The sequence below is a fragment of the Folsomia candida genome, unplaced genomic scaffold (assembly GCF_002217175.1).
Source record: "Folsomia candida strain VU population unplaced genomic scaffold, ASM221717v1 Fcan01_Sc001, whole genome shotgun sequence".
Classification (NCBI taxonomy): Eukaryota; Metazoa; Arthropoda; class Collembola; order Entomobryomorpha; family Isotomidae; genus Folsomia; species Folsomia candida.
In genome coordinates, this window is record NW_019091193.1 from 15937743 (window position 1) to 15958180 (window position 20438).

At 36.2% G+C, this 20438-nt stretch overlaps 6 protein-coding genes across 10 annotated transcripts; 4 read left to right on the top strand and 2 right to left on the bottom strand.

Moving 5' to 3' along the window:
- The first annotated feature begins 34 nt into the window (after positions 1-34).
- On the top strand, positions 35-1480 carry LOC110842555 (charged multivesicular body protein 2a). The gene is made up of 6 exons (XM_035846157.1): positions 35-492; positions 581-648; positions 726-793; positions 897-936; positions 1023-1157; positions 1237-1480. The coding sequence occupies exons 1-6, from the start codon at positions 316-318 to the stop codon at positions 1415-1417; spliced, it is 669 nt and encodes a 222-aa protein (XP_035702050.1). The 5' UTR covers positions 35-315; the 3' UTR covers positions 1418-1480.
- LOC110842554 (importin-9) lies at positions 1476-6583 on the bottom strand. Its single transcript, XM_022088321.2, has 14 exons — positions 6423-6583; positions 6186-6263; positions 5913-6124; positions 5600-5792; positions 5339-5502; positions 5001-5230; positions 4465-4700; positions 4063-4380; positions 3729-3956; positions 3386-3605; positions 3196-3300; positions 2880-3084; positions 2356-2654; positions 1476-2262 (listed from the first exon to the last, which is right to left on the bottom strand). Exons 2-14 carry the CDS (start codon positions 6213-6215, stop codon positions 1679-1681), a joined length of 3024 nt encoding a protein of 1007 aa, XP_021944013.1. The 5' UTR covers positions 6216-6263; positions 6423-6583; the 3' UTR covers positions 1476-1678.
- A 1723-nt stretch (positions 6584-8306) lies between these two features.
- On the top strand, positions 8307-11614 carry LOC118433839. Its single transcript, XM_035846162.1, has 13 exons — positions 8307-8499; positions 8613-8767; positions 8849-8884; positions 9269-9572; positions 9656-9784; positions 9919-10033; positions 10156-10295; positions 10375-10569; positions 10639-10746; positions 10819-10890; positions 10967-11059; positions 11134-11202; positions 11281-11614. Exons 1-13 carry the CDS (start codon positions 8317-8319, stop codon positions 11392-11394), a joined length of 1713 nt encoding a protein of 570 aa, XP_035702055.1. The 5' UTR covers positions 8307-8316; the 3' UTR covers positions 11395-11614.
- LOC110842556 (transmembrane protein 242) lies at positions 11579-12929 on the top strand. 3 transcript variants are annotated; one of them, XM_035846167.1, is made up of 3 exons: positions 11579-12021; positions 12125-12389; positions 12569-12929. In XM_035846167.1, the coding sequence occupies exons 2-3, from the start codon at positions 12154-12156 to the stop codon at positions 12837-12839; spliced, it is 507 nt and encodes a 168-aa protein (XP_035702060.1). In that variant the 5' UTR covers positions 11579-12021; positions 12125-12153; the 3' UTR covers positions 12840-12929. The 3 variants fall into 3 exon arrangements, with proteins under 3 accessions (XP_035702060.1, XP_035702058.1, XP_035702059.1); XM_035846165.1 differs by having other exon boundaries at positions 11582-12006; XM_035846166.1 differs by having other exon boundaries at positions 11593-12006; positions 12125-12363; positions 12600-12929.
- Positions 12930-13019: 90 nt separating this feature from the next.
- LOC110842557 lies at positions 13020-16433 on the bottom strand. Its single transcript, XM_022088326.2, has 7 exons — positions 15558-16433; positions 15380-15486; positions 15208-15299; positions 14081-14400; positions 13720-13841; positions 13455-13643; positions 13020-13344 (listed from the first exon to the last, which is right to left on the bottom strand). Exons 1-7 carry the CDS (start codon positions 16025-16027, stop codon positions 13157-13159), a joined length of 1488 nt encoding a protein of 495 aa, XP_021944018.2. The 5' UTR covers positions 16028-16433; the 3' UTR covers positions 13020-13156.
- A 946-nt stretch (positions 16434-17379) lies between these two features.
- LOC110842558 lies at positions 17380-19853 on the top strand. 3 transcript variants are annotated; one of them, XM_022088328.2, is made up of 5 exons: positions 17380-17622; positions 17695-17763; positions 17845-18076; positions 18145-18226; positions 18303-19853. In XM_022088328.2, the coding sequence occupies exon 5, from the start codon at positions 18388-18390 to the stop codon at positions 19612-19614; it is 1227 nt and encodes a 408-aa protein (XP_021944020.1). In that variant the 5' UTR covers positions 17380-17622; positions 17695-17763; positions 17845-18076; positions 18145-18226; positions 18303-18387; the 3' UTR covers positions 19615-19853. The 3 variants fall into 3 exon arrangements, with proteins under 3 accessions (XP_021944020.1, XP_035702057.1, XP_021944019.1); XM_035846164.1 differs by having other exon boundaries at positions 17730-17763; XM_022088327.2 differs by having other exon boundaries at positions 17380-17763.
- Positions 19854-20438: the final 585 nt, after the last annotated feature.

Consider the following 20438-nt stretch of genomic DNA (forward strand, 5'->3'; position numbering starts at 1 on the left):
GGTTGTCAAGGAATATTGATTATTGCAAAATTAATCTGCAATACGAACAATGAGCACAGTCAGGATGATTTGAAACAATTTACACTAGAAACACCGGCCGTAGCCGTTAGTGATTGAAGAATCCTGTGTTTACACAATTTTATAATTTCTTTTGCAATATTGTATCATGGAGCGTTAGAGTCCCTGTAACATTACCTATATGCGTTATTTGGTAGATACTAAAAGTCAAGCAGTTGGTAATATTGCTGGTCATCAGCTCGAGCTATTAATATTCGTCACCCAATAGTAGACACGGTAAATGTGTAAAATTTGAAAATGGGTCTGTTTTCTTGGATGTTTGGAAAACCAATGACCCCGGCTCAACTGATCCGTAAGCATCAACGATCCATCACTAAGGCCATTCGAAACCTGGACCATGAGCGTCAAGCAATGGAGCAACAAGAAAAGAAACTGATTTTCGACATCCAAAAGTCTGCAAAGGCAGGCCAAATGGTCCGATATTAAATAATGCGTCATACAATTCAATTCATGACATACGTACATAGTATTTTTATTCACTAACAAGTTCACGAATTCGTAGGAGGTCTGCAAAATTGTGGCAACAGATCTCGTTAGAACACGAAGATACATAAAGAAATTTATGCTCATGCAAGCCATCATTATTTTAAATTAATAATTAATAATAATTTTGTCATTTAACTTTTATATGATTTTATGGATTTTAGGAAAGCCAACCTCCAGGCTGTTTCTATTAAAATCCTTACACTGCAATCTCAACAATCTATTGCCGAAGGTAAAGACAATCGATTCTGTTTGTTCTGTATTTGCAAATAATAACTATGTATGTAGATGGCCAATGCGTTGTATTGATTATTTGTTAACTTTAATATTTAAAGCAATGCTTGGGGTCACCATTGCTTTAAGAGGAATGAATCAGTAAGTAGTATTAAGCCATTTTAACTCTAACAAATACCATTAAAAACACAAATAGAAGTCATTTTTTTCTGAATAATCATAAATAGGCAGATGAAGCTTCCTCAGGTTCAACGAATTTTGATGGCATTCGAGAAACAAGTGCAGATTATGGACATCAAGGAAGAAATGTTGAACGAATCAGTGGACAATGCAATTGGAGAGGAAGAGCAAGATACGGAAAGGTACTGTCAATCTCAGAATCAGAGAATGTGTAGAGTATGGTTATGATTTTAAAATGTCTATTCACATGAAATATTTTAGCGAGGACCTGGTAGGTCAAGTGCTTGACGAACTTGGACTACAACTCCAGCAGCAACTTCCTGAACTTCCTGGACCTTCACAGACCAAAGGTCATGGAGGGCAAAAGGTTTCTGGATTTGTGGTTGAAAATGATTTTGATGATGACCTTCAAACTCGACTAGATAATCTCCGTCGTGATTGATACATCGTAAATATTTGACTGTACCAAACACTTTCAGAATACATATATTTTGCATATATTTAATTTCGTACGTGTTGCAATGCATTTTTATTAATAACACAATTTAAAATTATTTTGCTTCCAATGATGAAAGCATCTAGAGGTTTAAAGTATATATTGTAATCCATCCTCCAAGGGATCATCACAAAAGACAAAGTAATTTTAAGTAATATGGAACCAAACTTTAGAAAATTTTTAGAAAACAAAAATTCGCATTTCAAATTAGCCAATATTTAATCCGATTTTAGAGAGGGCTTTGAGTTCTTGCACATTTAGGTGAGAAATAAATTCTGGAAAATGGGGCTGCTGGCTAAATGCTGTTAAAAAATCTTTCAAATAGATTGAAAGATCAACAGTATATATCGGGTCAGAGAGAATGTCTTGGTCATCTACGTTTACACCACTTTCTTCATCGTCAAACAACAAGTCCTCAACATTGAAACCACTGCAACTTACTCCGTTTTCTTTATCGTCGTCTTCTGACTCACTTTCGGTTTCACCCTCTTCATCAGCCGTTGTGTCTGCTGTTACGCAAGACAGTTCGTATATTAGGAGTTTGAATATTTTCACCAAAAGTGGAATCTTGGTCCATTCTTCTGTCTTTTTCTTGCTTCTGGTTATCATTTGTTTCGTATCCACTAGTTCACCTTTTACTTGTATCTGAGTGACTCTGGGATCTTTGGTGTTCAATCCATGCAGGAGTAAATTAGCCAAAGCAATGGAACTAACTTTTCGGTCAAACATGCCATAAAACATGTGTTGCCGTGAAACCCATTCCGTCATGACAAAGTAAAGGGCAGATTGACCTGTATGATATATAAATATGTGAATTATTCGCATAAAAAGTATTTAGAAAGGTATATAGATATTGGGTATTGGTATAAATAAGTAAACAAAACCTGTTGGGCCTGGAACGCTATCCAAAAAGTTTAAAGCTGGCTCTAATTGAGTGTTGAACAAGTATGCGTAAACCATTAATAGGTTCTGTATCACACTCAGGGTGTCAGCAGACCTCAATTTGCTCAAAACTGCTCGTAAAAGCAGCTCAAGTTGATCTCCAAGTTTGTTTCCAGTTTTGCTCAACAAGGTTGTAACAAGTTTTCCTACTAATGTTGCGGAAAATTCAGACATTGTTGGATCCAGGAGTCGACAAGCAATTTGTACAACATAGGCCAAGCCAGACATTCCATTAGCATCCCTGTAACCAGTGTAGTAAGTATTACAATAAATCTCCTTCAAGGTTTTTGCACTTGCTGGCACTTGAGGACTAATTTGATCCAAGTATTAATATCGAATTAACCCTCAAGCCACCCCCCACCCAAAGTGCAAAAACCTTGTACTACTTTCATTTGTTGAATAGAGTCCGATTTCAAATATTATTAGTACATATATTTGTAACATATTTAGTACGAATGTGTGTAACCTGTATTCATAAACTTGATCAGGGGCAACTGATGTGTAAGCTCGTAAGCATTCACCTCCGTTTTGCCACACTGTGTGGTCATCAGATTTGGTTATGCAATTTATCACAGCAGGAAAGGCATCAGTGACCAGCATTGGACTGAGTGGAGTAGGAGACGCTCTTATAACGACTGTCAGTAGATCCAATGCTACCCCTTGAGGACCAGCTATAGCATCAAATAATTAAGCGATTACTTATAAATTAAATTAAAACTAAATGCCCAAGGCCAATAACAGGTCGTTATCTGTGTCAAGGCTATGTATGATATTACACTTGCCCATTTCAGTACTGGAATTGTTTAGAACAGAGATGAGGGTTGGCGTCAATCTCTCTTGCACCTCGACAACACAATTTCGATTTTTGCACAGGATCTGAAGAATTCCTTTAATTAATCAAATTAAATTTTACGCTTGACATATAATCTACCGTAAACCGCTGAATGAATAAATAAGTAATCGGTAATATACCTTCGATGATTGGGCATATGACGGGATCGGCATTGAATTTAACAAAACAAGCTATGGACAGAGTCGTAACTTTAGAACCAATGGATGCAGTGAAGCCATCATCTAGCTTCAAAATTTCAGTTAGCGTCTCCAACACGATTGTCAGAATATCTACTGATTGCCCCATGGCTCCAAACGTAATTAAATTTTCCACTATTACAGGGAGAAATTCGAGTAATTTCTAAAAAAAAAAAAAACAAGAAAACAACCATAAAAGTTTAGTTACAAACAATTTGGTAAAACCAAATACATCAACTATTGTACAGTGTGTATGAATGTACACATCTTTATATATATACCATACCTTATGTACAAATTCATATTCTGGTGACTGGTTTACAAAACTTTCAATAGCTTTTGTTGCCAACAATTTCAAAATGATACTCCGATCAGGCTGTAGACACTCTACCGCAGCACGAATAAAATTTTCAGTCAACGTAGGGTCAATCACAGTGCAAAAATTGCTCCCCAGAACGAGACAACGACCCACAAGTAAGATATCTTGTGAAGAGAGTCCAGGGATGACAATATTCTTACAAGTAAACAAAAAAATAGGATCCAAAATTAGCATAGCTTAATACGGAGGAACTATACGACATTTTCAATCAACGTCATCTTCTGATAATCCAATCAACTACCTGCACAAATCCATGAATGTCGAAGCATCCTGCGGTAGGAATACCACTACTTTGCGACCAAGGTTTGGCAACGTTTGTTCCTAAAGAGCAAACGGCATACAGGCATGCTTCCTGAAGTCTCCAGTCCGTCTGACCAGCAGGAGTGCACAAATGCCTATTCACAGCTTGGCCTAACGCAGCAATGCATTGTTGGTTGAATTCGTCAGAAACAAGTGACAGTAGATCTTGTGCACATGCTCTTAACGAATATGTTCCCGAGTCTTCATCTTCGTCGCTTGCAAACGAACTTGGATTGCTTGTCCACTGTTCAACTCTTTCCTATTAAATAAATTACCAGAAGTAAAAAATATAAGCCACATTCTACCTACTCGATAAGAACATGATCAATAAATAAAGGTTTACCTGAGGAAGTTGCATGTAAAATGTAGTATAAAAAATCAAGTCGGTCAAACTATCCGACATGTAAGTCTTTGCAATTTGAGGATTTTCCAGCAATGCTTGAACAAGTTCAAATATAGCATACAAAGTGGATTCAATTCCACATTTTTCTCCGTCAGAGTCAATGTTGTCATCATCATCCTCATTTCCTTGGAGGTATGCCTTAAAGGGAACTGTTAATGACGTCAATATTGCCCATGCTGAAAAGACAAAGCAGTAGTTAAATTATTTGGTGTTCAATTCCACTATAGCTGACAACATAACTATAGTTATCATCTTGTTATCTTATTCAAGAGCCAAGCCTGATATTTTTAACATCAATGTGTATGAACTGAATAACTGAAGATGCGAGCATTTGGGTAATTTTTTGGCTCAGTGAGTATACCTACATCTTGTGCGTGGAGTATATGACAAACGTTTGTACATTTTATCTTGGCTTGATGTTGGTTACTTTAATATTTTGTAATTTCATTGAAATTTGATAAATTATAAATTAGTACCAGGTGGAAGAAGTTGTGCGAGGTATGGTGACGTCTTTGCTTGATAATACCTCAACAAGACTGTAACAGTCTTAATGATGTCTTTCTTTAATTTATAATGCCCTGGGTTTTCAGGTTCCATCAATGCACGTGTAAACACTTGCACATAGTTCTGCAAAACTGGATCAAGAAAACGAGTAGGCGCTTTTTTGTCGATTTGGCCCAAAATGCTGATTACACGAGCACAAGTTCTAAATACATAAAACGGAAATGATTGTTCGCTGACTTACAGTATATACAGCTTTAGCTTTAATTATAGTATTAGCTTTATAGGATCAATAATAATTTGGTATTTATACCTAAAAACTTGAACTGCTCTTGCCCTTGTATTTGAACTATATGATTCCTTGTCATTTATCATAACGCTCATTTCCGGAAGGATTATTGGTGCAACCTGAAGTAAATGTTCCTCTGTCAGTTCCTTAACAAACTCTGTCAGAACCCTCATGGCTCCTGCAACAGACTGAGCACAAATCATTTAATTAGATTGTTCCACCAAGAGCGATATTTACTTGCTTTCAAAATGAAATTTCAATCAAATATAAATAAATAAGTAATACTTTCTCGTTGTGCAAGTACTGCAATAGAACTTCGAATAAATTTGGCCATTGTTCAGGCCAATCCCAGTGAGCAATTGTTGAAATTATAGCCGCAATTGAGTTTCGTATCTTGCTTTCAGAATATGTTAATCCAATCGGTAGATTGGATCGAAGAATAGCTTTTGCCTGCTCAGATGGCTCCGGTGCGACAAATCTAAAAAATAAACCATGTATTCCTTATAATGTTTAAGTTGAATCAACCCCTTTTAATCTTTGCACAGATATATAGATGCTATTATATTTGTTTAAGTATGTATATGAAAAGCGAACAAACTTTTCAGTGATTGATGTCCAGTGAGTGTCAATGTATTGACGAAGGATTACACTTGCTAACTGTCGAATTGGTGGGGGGAGGCAATGATCTCCATTGTCCAGCACTATCTCCATCAGATGAATTGGATGATTTTCTGTAACTTCTAACGCCTTAAGTCGTTCTTCTGCTCCACGTCGTACGTCTCCTTCAGGAGACAGACTTCCTTGAAGACACTGGGCACAGAAAATTATAAAGTGTATAATGACCTGAATTAGAATATTATCACTAAATTACCTCAATTAAGGCTTCTTTAAGGTTACTCATCCTGCCTTCTTTCCAGTGCTTGGTACTGACCAAACGTCTCAGCCAGAACTGAAACACAGTACAATACAATACAAACTTAGTTAATCATACTGAATTTTTCCGAAATTTTCGGCCAGCTACTGCCAGCACTCAGACAGAATGAACCCCTCCCTACAATTTTTCAACTTGTCGAATTATAAGTTTCAGGTAATATTTAATGAAACATACCAGTGATTTTTACAGGGATCTATTCTATAACTTTCGATAACCTTTGTTAAATATACACGAGAATTACGAAACAAATTTCTTTAAATCCTTTTAATCACAAATTTGAGTGCAACGGTGTCGTGAAATGTGAAATGAGACAAAGAGCACGAGCAGATGTGGAGTGAAACCGATTTTCATAGTCCATGTTCAATGGTGATTTGCTTGCGCGCTCTTGGGGCGACTTTGTCGTAAGCGTCCATATCATGTCATAGTTTGTTAATTAACTATTTAATCAATTATTTAATCAAAGTTTTTGTGCTAATAAATAAATTATAATTTATGTTAATTAATTCTTGCAATTGGCGGCGGAAACACGATTGCTTGACTTTTGGTGAAAGACCAAGATTATTTCATACTTTATCAATTTAGAAGGGTAACTAGGCACTAAATGTAAACCAATTGTGGGCCATACTTTATCACGATTAACTGACATCGTTTCTATGGGGTGGTGCCCCATACGGTTGCGACAAATGAATTATTTTTTAGAAAATTTTCATTTTTCTGAGGTGAGGAAAGTAACCAAGGGCTACCCTCACGACAGAAAAGCGCGTGGTTACGGCGAAGCCAAGGTATGCTTTCAAGACAGGGTCCTAAAACTTCCGCCACGGCCACAGCTCGAACGGTTACATTTAGTGAAAAATTGTTGAAACAAAAAAATCAGACAATTACGAAATCTAGTGTCTTTTCATCTTTCTCGTTATGAAAGTCTAATATTACAAGAATTTTAGGACCTTTGAAACTTTAAAATGAACCGGAAATTCAATTTCACCATACAATGATCATGCCAGTAGCTGATTTTAGTGTCCGGGCACTGATTACGCATCATTTAAGATACGTTCGAGCAAAATCTGTTCAAAAATGAGAAACTTTTGATGGAGGTATCTGCAGCCGTTTACGCTGCTTAACCGCGTATGATAATTGCACATTAACTAGCTGGGTGCTATTGGTAACGAATAAAAAAATTCCCACCCAAAATCCAGAAAATAAAACAACATTTAAAAAACAGCATTCTTCGGTGAGGGTGCGACTAAAAACTTTAAAACAAGAGCATTGAGCAAATTTTAAAATTTAATATTACCAAATTTTGCCTCACCGTTGGCATTCAGTTAAATACGAAATCGGTTTGGGCCCACGGTGAGGCAAAATTTGATAATATTAAATTTTAAAGTTTGCTCAATGCTCTTGTTTAAATCGTTGGTTCAAAAGTGTCATATTTGAACCAACTAGTTTGACCCTGAATAACTTTTTAATAGGCAGACATAGGGACTTAATTCTTGAGGATGAAATCATCCTAATTTTTAGCTTGATTTTTTAAGCCAAAAATCTCGAGTGTACTATTTCGAAAATTAAAACGTTTATTTTAAAGAATATAAGTTTTTAAGGAATTTCACAGCCAATTCTTATCTCACAAAATTCTATAATATACCAAAGTGATCGAATGATCTAGACCGATCGATTGACACCCCACTGGAGGGTGTGAGATCACTTGACCCGGATTTGACCGAGGGGGTCATCTTAATTTTCCAACTTGGCAACGGTCCACTCACACCATTTTTTTTAGTGCATAATAATTTTAATTTAATTTCTTCAAAAATGAAAATTTGTGTTGGAAACAATTCATTTGTCGCAACATGTATAGAATGATAAAGTGTCAAATAATATTGATACTTTATCATACTGAAAATTTTGGTAACTCGGCTATTTACCGTAACCTTTACCATAAAGTGTCAAATAATCTTGAACCGATTAGAATGTAAAGGTTTTTGAAAAAGGAATTGTAACTTGTCTAAATGTCCAATGGCGTTGTGTAAAGTGCTTTAACATCTGGCATTTTAAAAATAGATTAAACAAAATCATGGATCGACCAACGTCCACCGACGCCAATAGTGATGCTCCATTGGATAATAAACTGGTGGGCCAAACTCCTGATAATGACCAGAAATTGGCAACAGCCTCCGGAAATATCATGAAAGCGTTTGCCACGATTCGCATCATGGCCTATGTATTTGGTCGCTTACCTTTCCAAATTGCGAAAAAGGTAAGAACATTATTATTATAAAATATTTCGCCACAGCAATCTACTACTGTCTGATTATTTATAATCAATCATCTTCGCTGCCAATATGGAATAATTGACAAATTTATCTGCAGAAAAATGGGATGTACGCCTTCGTCTTTAAGAAATATTCAGCTCCAGCAATTTACTTTTATATAACTTCCTCAATGTTGGGAATTATATTTTTCATGTTATGCATTGGATACGTATCGATATTTTTCGATGTCAATGTCAGCAAAGTTAAAGACAGGTAAGCAGAAAAAATAAAAGTACACTCGCTTATGGTTTAGGTGCTTTGTTAGCCCGCATGACTTCAGTTATATTTTATTAGATGTCAAGTAACCTGGGAGTCGTTCAACTTGTTAAGGTCTTGGTTCAGAATCGTCCGTGGTAACACTGCCATTTTTATACAACTTTGTCACAGGTTTGCATAGGATAGGTTGTATGTAAAAAATTTGAATCTGCTGCATTAATTAGCAAAACTATTCAAGAAATTTATAAAATAAAGCTATTGGTCCCATACCACATGTGTTGTAGAGCAGCACAGCATGGTAACATATAATTCATACTGGATTTTTATAAAATATATGCATATGCATATGCATATTTTGATAAATTTCTCGAAAAGTTTTGTCAGCTAATGAACCAGAGTACAAAATTTTGCATGCAACCCATCCTATGCAAAGCTGGGGCAAAGTTGCATAAACGTGACCTAGTGTTACCACGGGGGATTCTGAACCAAGCCCTTTAGAACTGCTGTCCCCACTGCGATTACTGTGAGTTGGCTGTACTTGACACTTTCGGGTAGCATTTACACAATGTTCCGAGGGAAGGAGTATCTTCATTATTTGAATTATTGGAATCGAGCAATTGCGATCCTCAATTGCGACCCGAGCGAGGGCGCGAGAAGGTCAGCGCTAATCGACAACGCCCACTGCCTCATGCTCATCCTCCTCTTCACCGGCTTTTACGGCAGTAAACAAGCCCCGTCCTTGCACGAGGGGGCTGCCTCCATCGCAAACGCACTCGTCCGACTGTTCATCCAGGACATTGGGGTAAATCCACATATGTTGGCAAAATTGTAAAATCGACACCCCTAGCATATGCATTTATTTAGAAAGTATTTTATTCTGTCCAGATAAGCGAAGAATTTAGCAAGATTGTTTCAAATCAGTCCGACTGCAATATGAGGAAGAAAGTATACTCCACGTTGGACTATGATTCGGCAAGCTTCACAGTATGGAAATTGCTCGGGTTTATTATTCAGGTAGGCAATGAACAATATGCGTGAAGTGAATTATATTTACTCGTACATACGTCACGAGTAAATATAATTCACTTCCAATATATATGTACTGACATGACTTGACTATACAATGAAATTATTTATTCTTACTATAGATTTATGCGTTGTATGGGTCACTTTGCGTTATAATCCAGTTTCGGTTTTATTGTCGACTACTAAGAAATATGGCGTATATATGGAACGAAAGATTTCAGAATTTGCTTCACGGAGGTGCGACGCATAGTAATACGTACATTTATGCATGTGTATATACACCGGATCATTTATAAAACAAGTTGAACAAACATGAGTGTTATCATCTCATGCCTTTTTCTTTTTATTTGTATATTTAGTTTCCGAAGACCCCAGTGATCAAAATAAGCGTCGACTATCCCTAAGGTTCATCATGAAGGATCACTTAATAGTGGTTCAAATGTTTAAACTAACAGAGAATGCTTTTGCGTCTACCCTTCAGTCCTTCTATACAGTTCAGGTATCATACTTCATTGCTTTCTTGCACGGCAATTGATGCGATTAAAATACTTTAATTAGCAGGAGTTCAAATTTTTTAGATAGTCAACATGTGTAGTGAACTGTACTTTTTGAGTGCTATGAGAGGAGTATCGACCTGTGACAAATTGATAACTGACCTGCAGGGCGAGCAGCAAGTAATCGTGAAGGCATGTTTAAAGTTGGATAAAGATTTGGATCTTGCACCCGTTTTGAAGTCATCCTCATCTAAATTTTTTGCTGACCCATGTTCACCAGTATGGTCCAAAATCATACACTGACATATGTAACAATCATCAACCGTTCTAAAAATATGTGTCATTCAGGTTCAATTTAAAATATTACAAGAAGCAATTGTGGCGTTAGTTCTACTACTACAAACTTTACGAATAACATTTTCCATTACGATGGACGCCTCACTTGCTTACGAGGAGGTACTTGAATTTCAACGCTAAATGTCTTGTAGTTTGAGTATTTATCGTATGATCTCAATTATGAAATGTTAGGCAATGCGTGGATTTCAAATTCTCCGTAGGCATTGTTACATGTACTGTTATTCCAGGAGAGAAAGAAATTTTGTGAGTATTGACATCATTTTAGATAATTTAAAGATAGTTGGTTGCATCCTCTATTTTTGATGCATTATAATTTCAGATACATAGTCTTATATTTTCATTTGCTGGCAACAATCCCATACATATAACCGCTGGAAAATATTTCGTTGTGAATAAAGCCCTCATATCCGTGGTAAGAGTTCTTGTATTTTTATAAATTACAACATGCACTTATATGCTTTTAAACTTTATTTTTAATTTATATAGATCGCGGGATCCATATTTACGTATTACGTTATTTTACTACAGTTTCGACCAGGAAATTTCGACACAAAAGTAATAACAATCATAATAATAATTACAATGATAGTGTAGTAGTAACAATAATAATAATTATAATTCCTTTGAATCAAGGACTTCTGCGTCGAAAGCGTCTGCAGTGATTTAAATTCGTATAAAGAGTACTCCGGTGTCGACGTCCAATGTAGCAAGGTTTTCTTGAATAGCAATAGTACTACTACCCCATAGCATTTATAATTACATATTTTCTTTGTGATTCACAATTTGTGATAAAGTGGGTACATGCTAACAGAGATATAGATAAGTACATGTGCTAACTAAGGATTAGTGAATAATGCGAAGTGAATATTGAGTGCATGAGACAAAGTTGCGAAAAAGTTCAAAATATAGCATAGTGCATGAGTGAGTCTCTAGGAAAACAATAAATCCACATGTGTACATAAATTCATGACTTTCATTTCAAGTTTCTATAAGCTATTAATTAGAATATTGTTGCAAGCGCCGATGCTAGTAATACATTATAGTCTATAATTAAAGTGAATCATTCAATGTCCACGCCATATAAACTATGATTTACGTAAGTGCAAGTAAAACGATTTGCTGTGATGTAAGCTGTAACATCACCGATGTTTCATAGTTTCATCACATAATTGGAAATATTAACTTCTCCATGCATGACTAGTGATTATTTGGTGCATTGTCAGTGTTTAAATAAAATAACTGGAATTTAATGATTAAAAATGGGCGCAGTTGAAGATTTGAACTCTGAATACTCTGCACCAGTTGGGGAGAAGAAGAATTTTGTACGGACATTTCTGGAAGGGTATCCGAAATGGAAAGGTATATACTAACCCGGTTAGTCTAACTGACACTCTAGGGAGAGGGGATATGATATCGGATTTTGGGTGACCTATTTGATAAGTTGTTGACTGTTGTTGTCCTTGTTGTAACTCTGCAGAGGCGGTGTTCCTGACGAGTGTGGCGGGGATGTCGGTGGTCTTTGGCTTTGGGGCGAGTGTGTCCAGGAGGAAGGAGGAGGCCTTTTCCGACAAAGGCTTTTCCGCACCTTCACACTCCCACAAGCTCGAAAGCGGAACGGCACTGGCGACTCGAGCGCTCAAGTGGGGAACCTTTTACGCCTTCACCGGAGTTGGACTCATCTGCTTCACAATTTGGAAACTTATGGGGGTCAATGATGTAATGTCCATATGTGCTTATTTATGGTATTACGGTGGTCACCTAAGTTAGGGCAGTTCAGGGAACAAAATCTGAGTGAGGTGAGGCCGGTCTCAACTCAATGCATTTCTCATCTTACGAGAAATAAAAACCCTCGATAGTAATTTTGTTTCCTGGACTGCCCTAACTTAGGCCGCTACCGTAATAACTTTGCAAATCTTGGTAGGGTCTTATATGTATGTGCTTTGCTCGTTAAGTTAAAGGAATTTCGGCTGAAGGCTGGAGAATTTCTTCCTCGAATCCCCAAGAATGAACCTAAAGGAAGAACAGAGTTTGCGAACTTGACTGACCTTCTGCAATATGTTATTGATGAGGACAATCGTGCCAAAGCAGAAAAAATGAAGGTTGTTCCGACAATTGATTTTGGCAACGTTGATGATTCTCAACCAGTTTCTAGTCCTAGTGGAGATGGTAATGTTAGCAATTGCCAGAGGTAGACAAGACAAAGACTAGATATATCAAATATATATATATATGTATGTACAGTCAACAGTATATGAATAAACTCGGGTTAAAAACAAAACAAAGATAAGATTCGTACGTGCATATGCAGTTATGTACGTCTGTAGACGAGTAATTTGGCATGATTTCACCACGGAATACAAGATTTAAAATGTTTTCAAATATAGTTCTGCGACGGAACTAAATATAAACCCTGTAAAAGTTTGGCTTTATTGGTTGTGCATAATGTATGTGCATTTTATGTATGTACAAAATAATAAACTTAAAGTATAAATCTTTTATATCTAAATAGTTATTTAAAATCTATAACAAATTCATTGTTGTTGGACTCCTGCAATCGTTTCTGCAAACTCTCAATTTCCATCGGAAAGTAGACCTTGGTGAGACGGTCAACGTCAGTTTGGCTGGAGACAATCTCAGAATTTGCCATAATGCTTAGATCCACTTTGTCCGCATGAGATGTGGACACACCAAACATTACTAGAATAGAGAATAGGTTTAATAAAGTAAGAATATGTAAAAAAAAAAAAAAAAAACTATCTTTAATGCAAAGTAAATCTTTCTTGGAAATGTTTTTATCGTGGATTTACCGCACGTAGGGACGCTTTTCGTTAATCCCAATGGAAGATACATATTTTCTATCTTATGGCCCAGAAGGTAGTGAGTTTTTTCGGATAGCATTAACGAGGCAAATGTATTTGAGTATCTAAAGTAGTAGAGATCCATAGAATGTCCCAGACGCATAAGAAAACTGGGAATTATCCAAGTGACCGGAATAACTATAGGGGTTAGAAGTTAGTTACAGTTAGTATGTCTCTAATTATTATCAATTAGCCAATAAAATCATAGACTTACTCAAGCGTCTGACCATTTTATGCATATGGATGTCATGAAAGTGCTTGAAAAATTGGTCTGCCCCTCGAAGTCGTTCCAGTGGATCCGCAGTACGAAAAGGAATGTTAAACACACCACCAGACCTGTAGAATATATTAAATTTTAAAAAAATGTATAATTACTGAGTACACAACAAAAGACAAGAATGGGGTAGCTCCACACTGCCAACGTCTTTTTGTTCTCTTATTAATTATTTTGCACGTGTAACCAAATTGATATGTAAATTAATGTTAGAAGCAAAATTTGATACACTTCATTATTGTCACGTAAAATTCGTCGGGCGTGTGTGAGCCCTCTTATATTTACTTAATTACTTAATTACCAATGATTGACCAAGGTGGTTCTTGGATGGCCTGGCCACGGAAGGGAATTGGCAGTATAGATAGATGTTGGGATATCTTCTGCACTACGTTTCTCTGTTATTAAGCGCCTTAATGCGCCTATAGTTAAACTCATCATTACTGTGATGAAATGTGTATTCGTTTTCCTTCGAATTTCTTTTAAGGATTTCAAATCCATGCTAGCCAAGCCAAGGAACCAGCGACTGTCTGGGTTTTTGATCGGATAAAACATATCAGTAGTCCGTGAAACCCCAAGGTAATACTCTGCCAAAGTAAGAGGGAAGAGGAACGCATCTTTTAACTGCAAAGGACAATATCAACCAAAATTGTCAAATAGTTAAACAGACAGTCTCATTTTTACTACCCATTACGACGCCTTAATGATTCACAAACATGGAGTATTGTAGCGACACATATATATGTATAACACATATATATGTATCGTAACACATAAGGTTTATGTAGTGAGCAAACAAATGACCGCGGCTTACTACGTACTTCTAACCTTCGTCATATCTTAAAAGACGGTTCGTCTTTGAATATCTGTAACTCTTGGAATACAGATATTGAAATGTTCTGCAATGATAATTGCATGTGAGAAGGTGAAGGAACTCATATTGATTTAATAGAAAAGCATTCGCATTTGTAGACGGCGGACGGACAAAATACATGTTTGAAGCCATAATTATTTATAGTCCTAGCAGTACCTTCTCACATTTAGTACTTGAGAATACCATACTGAAAGTTGAGCGTCTGTCGAGGTCACTTTGCGCATGTAATTTATTTTATGAACTATAAAATATTTGCATTGGTCGGGATGATGGCGTATGTATGTTATGTAACGTTTTCTTTTCGTTTTCGTAATATAATTCTACTTTAATACCATCTCGGCCCAAACTAGTAGTAAATAATTGAGTGGTTAGGCGTAAATATGTATGTCTATCCATACATATATACACTGGGCCTAGCCTATTTTTCTCACTCTCAACTTTGGTTGATTATATTAGGTCAACAAAATAAAATCACGTGGGTATTTAAAAAATCGTTCGTGCATGAATACCTATTTACCCATGTATCTAAATATATAAAGTAACTTATATATTTGTACCTTATCACTGAATGAATCATCCTCATCTTTCACCAAATACGGAGAAGAGCTTCCTGTAAGAGTGTCCACGAGATGGATAAAACCATACCCGTCTGCAGAAATATATAAACTTTTAACAGGAATTTCTCATTTGCCATTTACTATTTAGTCATTCTTATTTGCCCCTTATTACCTGCTAAACAGTGGTGATTTTTGTATAGAAATATTGTTTCGCATTTCTCGTTCTGACTGGTGACGGGAAGTTGCAGAATGACGATTTGCCAAAGGGGTGCGTTCGGCCTAAAGTTTTTAGAATAATTTTACGAGAGCTGCTTCCCAGGTAAATTGGATTGGTATCAAGGAGCACTTACAAAAACGGATCTTCAACAAACCATTTTGTTATCCACGACTCAAGCTCGATGCCGGGCTCGAGGCGTCTCTCTAAAATGTGCTTCTCCAAATCAATCTCTTGAACACTTTTTTTGAACACGTATCCACCAAACTTTACGAGATAACAGTAAAAGTTTCTGTATCTTCTACGAGACTCGTCGTCTGATAAAAAACATTTGTAAAAATGTTTTCTAAACTCATTAATTTGCACTTTTCCATTAATTCTCCATATTTGTGCTGCGTTTACAATTGGAATTCCTTGACTGTCGTCAATTGCGAAATAAGTATCATTTGGCTCTGTGCAGTGTAAATCGTTATAGAATAATTTTGCGACTAATATCACTGTCCATTTCCATATGAAAAAGACGGCAAGGACGGGGAACACAAAGATAATGAGTAACATCCATAGCACGAGGTTTACAAACGCGTGTATGAACTTGTGGAACTTCATATTATTCAAATTAATTTCAAGAGAAGTGGTTGTATTGCTTCAACACTAACTTGTTTTCTGTTACATTTGAATGAATGTAAACGTAGTAAATACTTTATGAAATCAGGTTAAAAATGATTGAATTCCTTGGCCTCGGACACAAAAACCTGAGTGAAAAGTGAAACTGCATTGAGTAGAATTTGGGTTTGTTGCCTACTTATGCTGCGAGTGGCCCTTGTAACTGGCAGTGCAATTTTCTAAACTGACTCTCACCACGACTTGTACTGTCGTCGACAACAGCTAAATGGTCACTGGGATGGTTGGAGATGCGAATGATGCGACTCGGGATGGTCGAGGAGATGATGAGCACAAAGTCTACTGCATATGTGTATGTGTAGCAAATAAAATACTAGGACCGACCAACACCTCCGTCGTTAATTACCAAAAACTACCTGAGTAGCACATACATAGGAACGTACATATGTATGCGAACACTGTATGTATAACATTTCTTGATGTCTGAATTGCAGAAAAGTAATACCAGCAATATGTTTCGTGCATGTTACGAAAAACAGCCATGCAAATATCCTTATTCCATCTAAATTGTATAACATTGGATAATTGTGAAAATTTGGTCAAATACAAAAATCAATGCACACATTTTCATCAGAAGATAACGAGTTTTAGTTCCTCCTTAGTGTTTTTTTTACGAATTTTAATTAGTCGTCAACCTGCTTATTGCGTTGTCGCTCAAGATAAATACGTACGATTGACTTTGTCATTGAGATCATTTAGTCTCCACTTGATCTGACCACTACTGCCGTTACATAAATACTTTAGGCAGCAAAAAATCAATCTTGCATAGTGCGACAATGCCATTAACTGGCATTTTATTTATAACTCTAAACTAAACTATGCGTCAACTACATACGTTTCCCCATTTTCAAAATTCGTTACGACAAATACAATTTTGCTTGTTCGTGGATGCACATAAATGTCATACATTATAACCATTTCATTTTTTACGTTCATGGTGCCATTGTTGAAAACCCCTGATTCAAGGTTGCATGCATATTGAATGTGTTGCCTGTTATGCTTAAATTCTCCAATAATTTGTTGTCCGCTCCTAAATACACATTCTGCGTCCTAAGCGGTATACGACCGTTTCATGCAAATTTATGTTCACGAGACCACAAGTGATGGAATATGTAAGTATTGCTAGCGTAAATTTCATGCAATACATAATCAGCATGGATGTTGCCTCCTTCCATTTTCGGAGTCTTGAAATTCTCTTGGAAATTTTGGAGATGAAATCGGCGAATAGTTCTCACAGAAACATTTGAGAAAAAATCTAGTCAGTAGCGGAACTGGGTTCGCAGAAGAGCAAACAATGCATTAGTAGTTGGCTGCTCTCTCGCTCCTGCCCCCTGGCTGCTGCTCAAAATTAGAAACATAATATTTATTCGGCTACCCACCCACCAATTTATAATTGAGATAAGGGTCTAATTCCTGTTTTTGTATTTGTCACTTTATTGTTAGTTAAATTTGTCAAATGTTTTCGTAGAGCAAGCCCAAGAAGGAGTATCCTGCCGTCCCCAATCATCAATTTATATAATGTACATACATAATAATACATATTTAACAGCCTGACTCAAGTGAAGAATAACATAGTTGTGATGAACTACTAGTTGGTCAGAACTTTAGTTGATCGATATTCTTTCAGCAAATATAAGTTTTTCAAGGATTCGTTTACCCCAGTAAGTTAGAAATATTACTTATTCGACACATTATTGTACTGAGTTGAATTTTCACTAAAATTAATTTAACTCATTTTACAGTCTTCCACAATTCCGTTAAGTTTGATCTCAAGCACTAAAGAGAAATATGCCGATGAAAGAATTTGACAATTCATCAGCTGGATCGACTTTCTTTTGAACATTTAGCTTACTTGCGTAGTAAATACTGATTAAGTGCAGTTAGCCTGAATTTAATTAATTTAAACAGTGTACTGTCAACGTACGCAAATGTACATTTAACACCTTATTATTGTTTCCGTTTCTGTCAATGAGGGTAAGATTGTATTTTGTTTTATCTGTGATTACTGGATGATATCTAATTATGTTTTCTTAATATTGCAGGACTATAATAAACATAAATTACGAAATGCTGCATTGCGCTGTGTCCCCTATCGTCCATCCAATCAATCTCCATTCTAAATTTGTAAGAACTAGTAAAATTCAATCATGAAATTGATAAGCGATAAAACAATAGTTCTATTAAGTGTTTTTTTTGTTAGCCCATTGATTGACTACAGCGGTACTTGGTGCCGTCTTGCTGGAAGAGAAAGCAAATAGCCAATCTGATAAGACTGATGAAGAAGAATGATAAAAACTGAACTATCTAATACTTGTCTACCTAAACGGAAAAGGCTTAAAAGTATTAGGGTTAGGAACGCTTTAAGAAGTAAGATCCAACAAACACGAGTACGAATGAACAGTGTATCGCAAAAATCAAAATATTCTTCGACATCAGAAGACTCCAACGAAAATGCAGTGGGGTCTTTAAGTCAATTTCGACCCAATAATAATGTGGAACAACAAACAGCGCTGAATGAATATGATATGCACACAAAGAAGAAAAAATGCGACATGAAAGTTGATCTTGCTGCACAAAGTATTACCAATATTGTTAAAAATGGAAACGATAGACTGACATTAGAAGAACAGGTTGAAAAATGCTCACGTTGTACTGAATGCGAAGACTTGAATGAATCAGATTATGTCAGAAGAAAAAGTGAGAACAACAACAGTATTCCCTGCAAGTTTGAGAACAACGAGGACAATTTAAGAAACGGATCTCCACAATCCTTAATCAATGGACGTACGTTTGAATGTCCACTTTGTATTTCGAGAAAATTTCGGGAGGTTGACAAGCTAATTTTTCATTTAATGTATGGGCATAATCTGGATCTCAGTGAACTTGATCTCAACAATTTAAGACATTTGATTGTTTACAAACAAAATGAGATCTCTATTACTGTGGCACCTCCAAAATTCAGTAGACCATTTACACTTGCAAGGTACAAGCTCAAGCGATACCAGGACAAGGAACCAGCCTCATCGTTGCATGATTCCTTGATGAATTCCGAAATGCAAATGGAAACGACAAGAACAATCAAATCTAAAGCAAGAAGTGATGATGGAATGTTCACATGCTTAAAATGCTATTGTACTTTTGAAAATGAAGAGGAATTCTACAACCACGTGAAACATAATCACATTTGGACGGACGAAGAAATTAGTCGATTATGGATGAATGGTGCTGAAATAGACCCCTCAGAATTTTGGTGTCCTGAATGTTCATCCAGTTTTATTACAAAGTGTGCCCTCTCGATGCACATAAAAGGAAGTCATGAGTTTTTGTATGATATCCAATTGTACCTTGAGAAAATTGGTTACGAGGGAGAAGTACCACTAACGGAAAATCAGTGTGATATTTGTTTTAGCGTATTCGATGGAGTATTAGAGTTTGAAAAACATGTAAGGAGCCATGGGCTAGCATTTCTACGTCGGCAACAACTTCTTTCCAAAATTAGAAAATTGAAATAAGCCATCCCTTGCTTAAACTTGTTCATCCTTTTGATTTACTAACAACATTTGTGGTGCCAATGCAAATCCTAAGTCAGTGACACAATAATGACACAAGGTCACAACATATTATCGAGAGTTTGTAAATGGTAATCCAATTACACTAATATATTACGCAATTTATTTTTGTTATTTTGTTATTTTTTAAAATGAAAAATTAAATAAAACAGTGTTACAATGTCGGATATTTACAACCATTATATCTATCTGAATTTTATTTTTCTAGTGGATTTTACAATAATATTAGCATTCGAAAGTCCAGCATGATTGTATTTGTTTCTCAACAGTGCATAGTAGGTCAAACTCACCAAAGTTTTAAGTTTTCACCACTTACATGAAATGCATAAACCTCGAGCTAAAGTGCATAGACTAAACGCATTTGGTTTTTTGTAGTGTTGTTATTATGAAATATGTATAATTCAGCCAGGCAACAAATTTTATCTCAAGGGAAAGGAAGCAAGTGGGAGGCAGCCAAGGAAGATTTCTAATTAGACAAGAAGCAAGACAATAAATATCACAACGGTCATTTCCTCCATTTCTCCGGTTTCTTCACAGAGCTGGATATATCAAGGTTTTCATATATACGTACGTATTTATGTATGTGTAAACCCGAAACTCATCGCTGGAGCAATTCTTCAAGCATGCTGTGGGGTTGATATGAAGAAAAATTTAGTCCAAAACAACCCTCCCATGAAAACTGCAGTTTATGTATTTACTATTCGGTATGGATGTACAGCCAAGAATGAAAATGCGGACAGAATCTTTACCATGCAGGGTTCTCACAG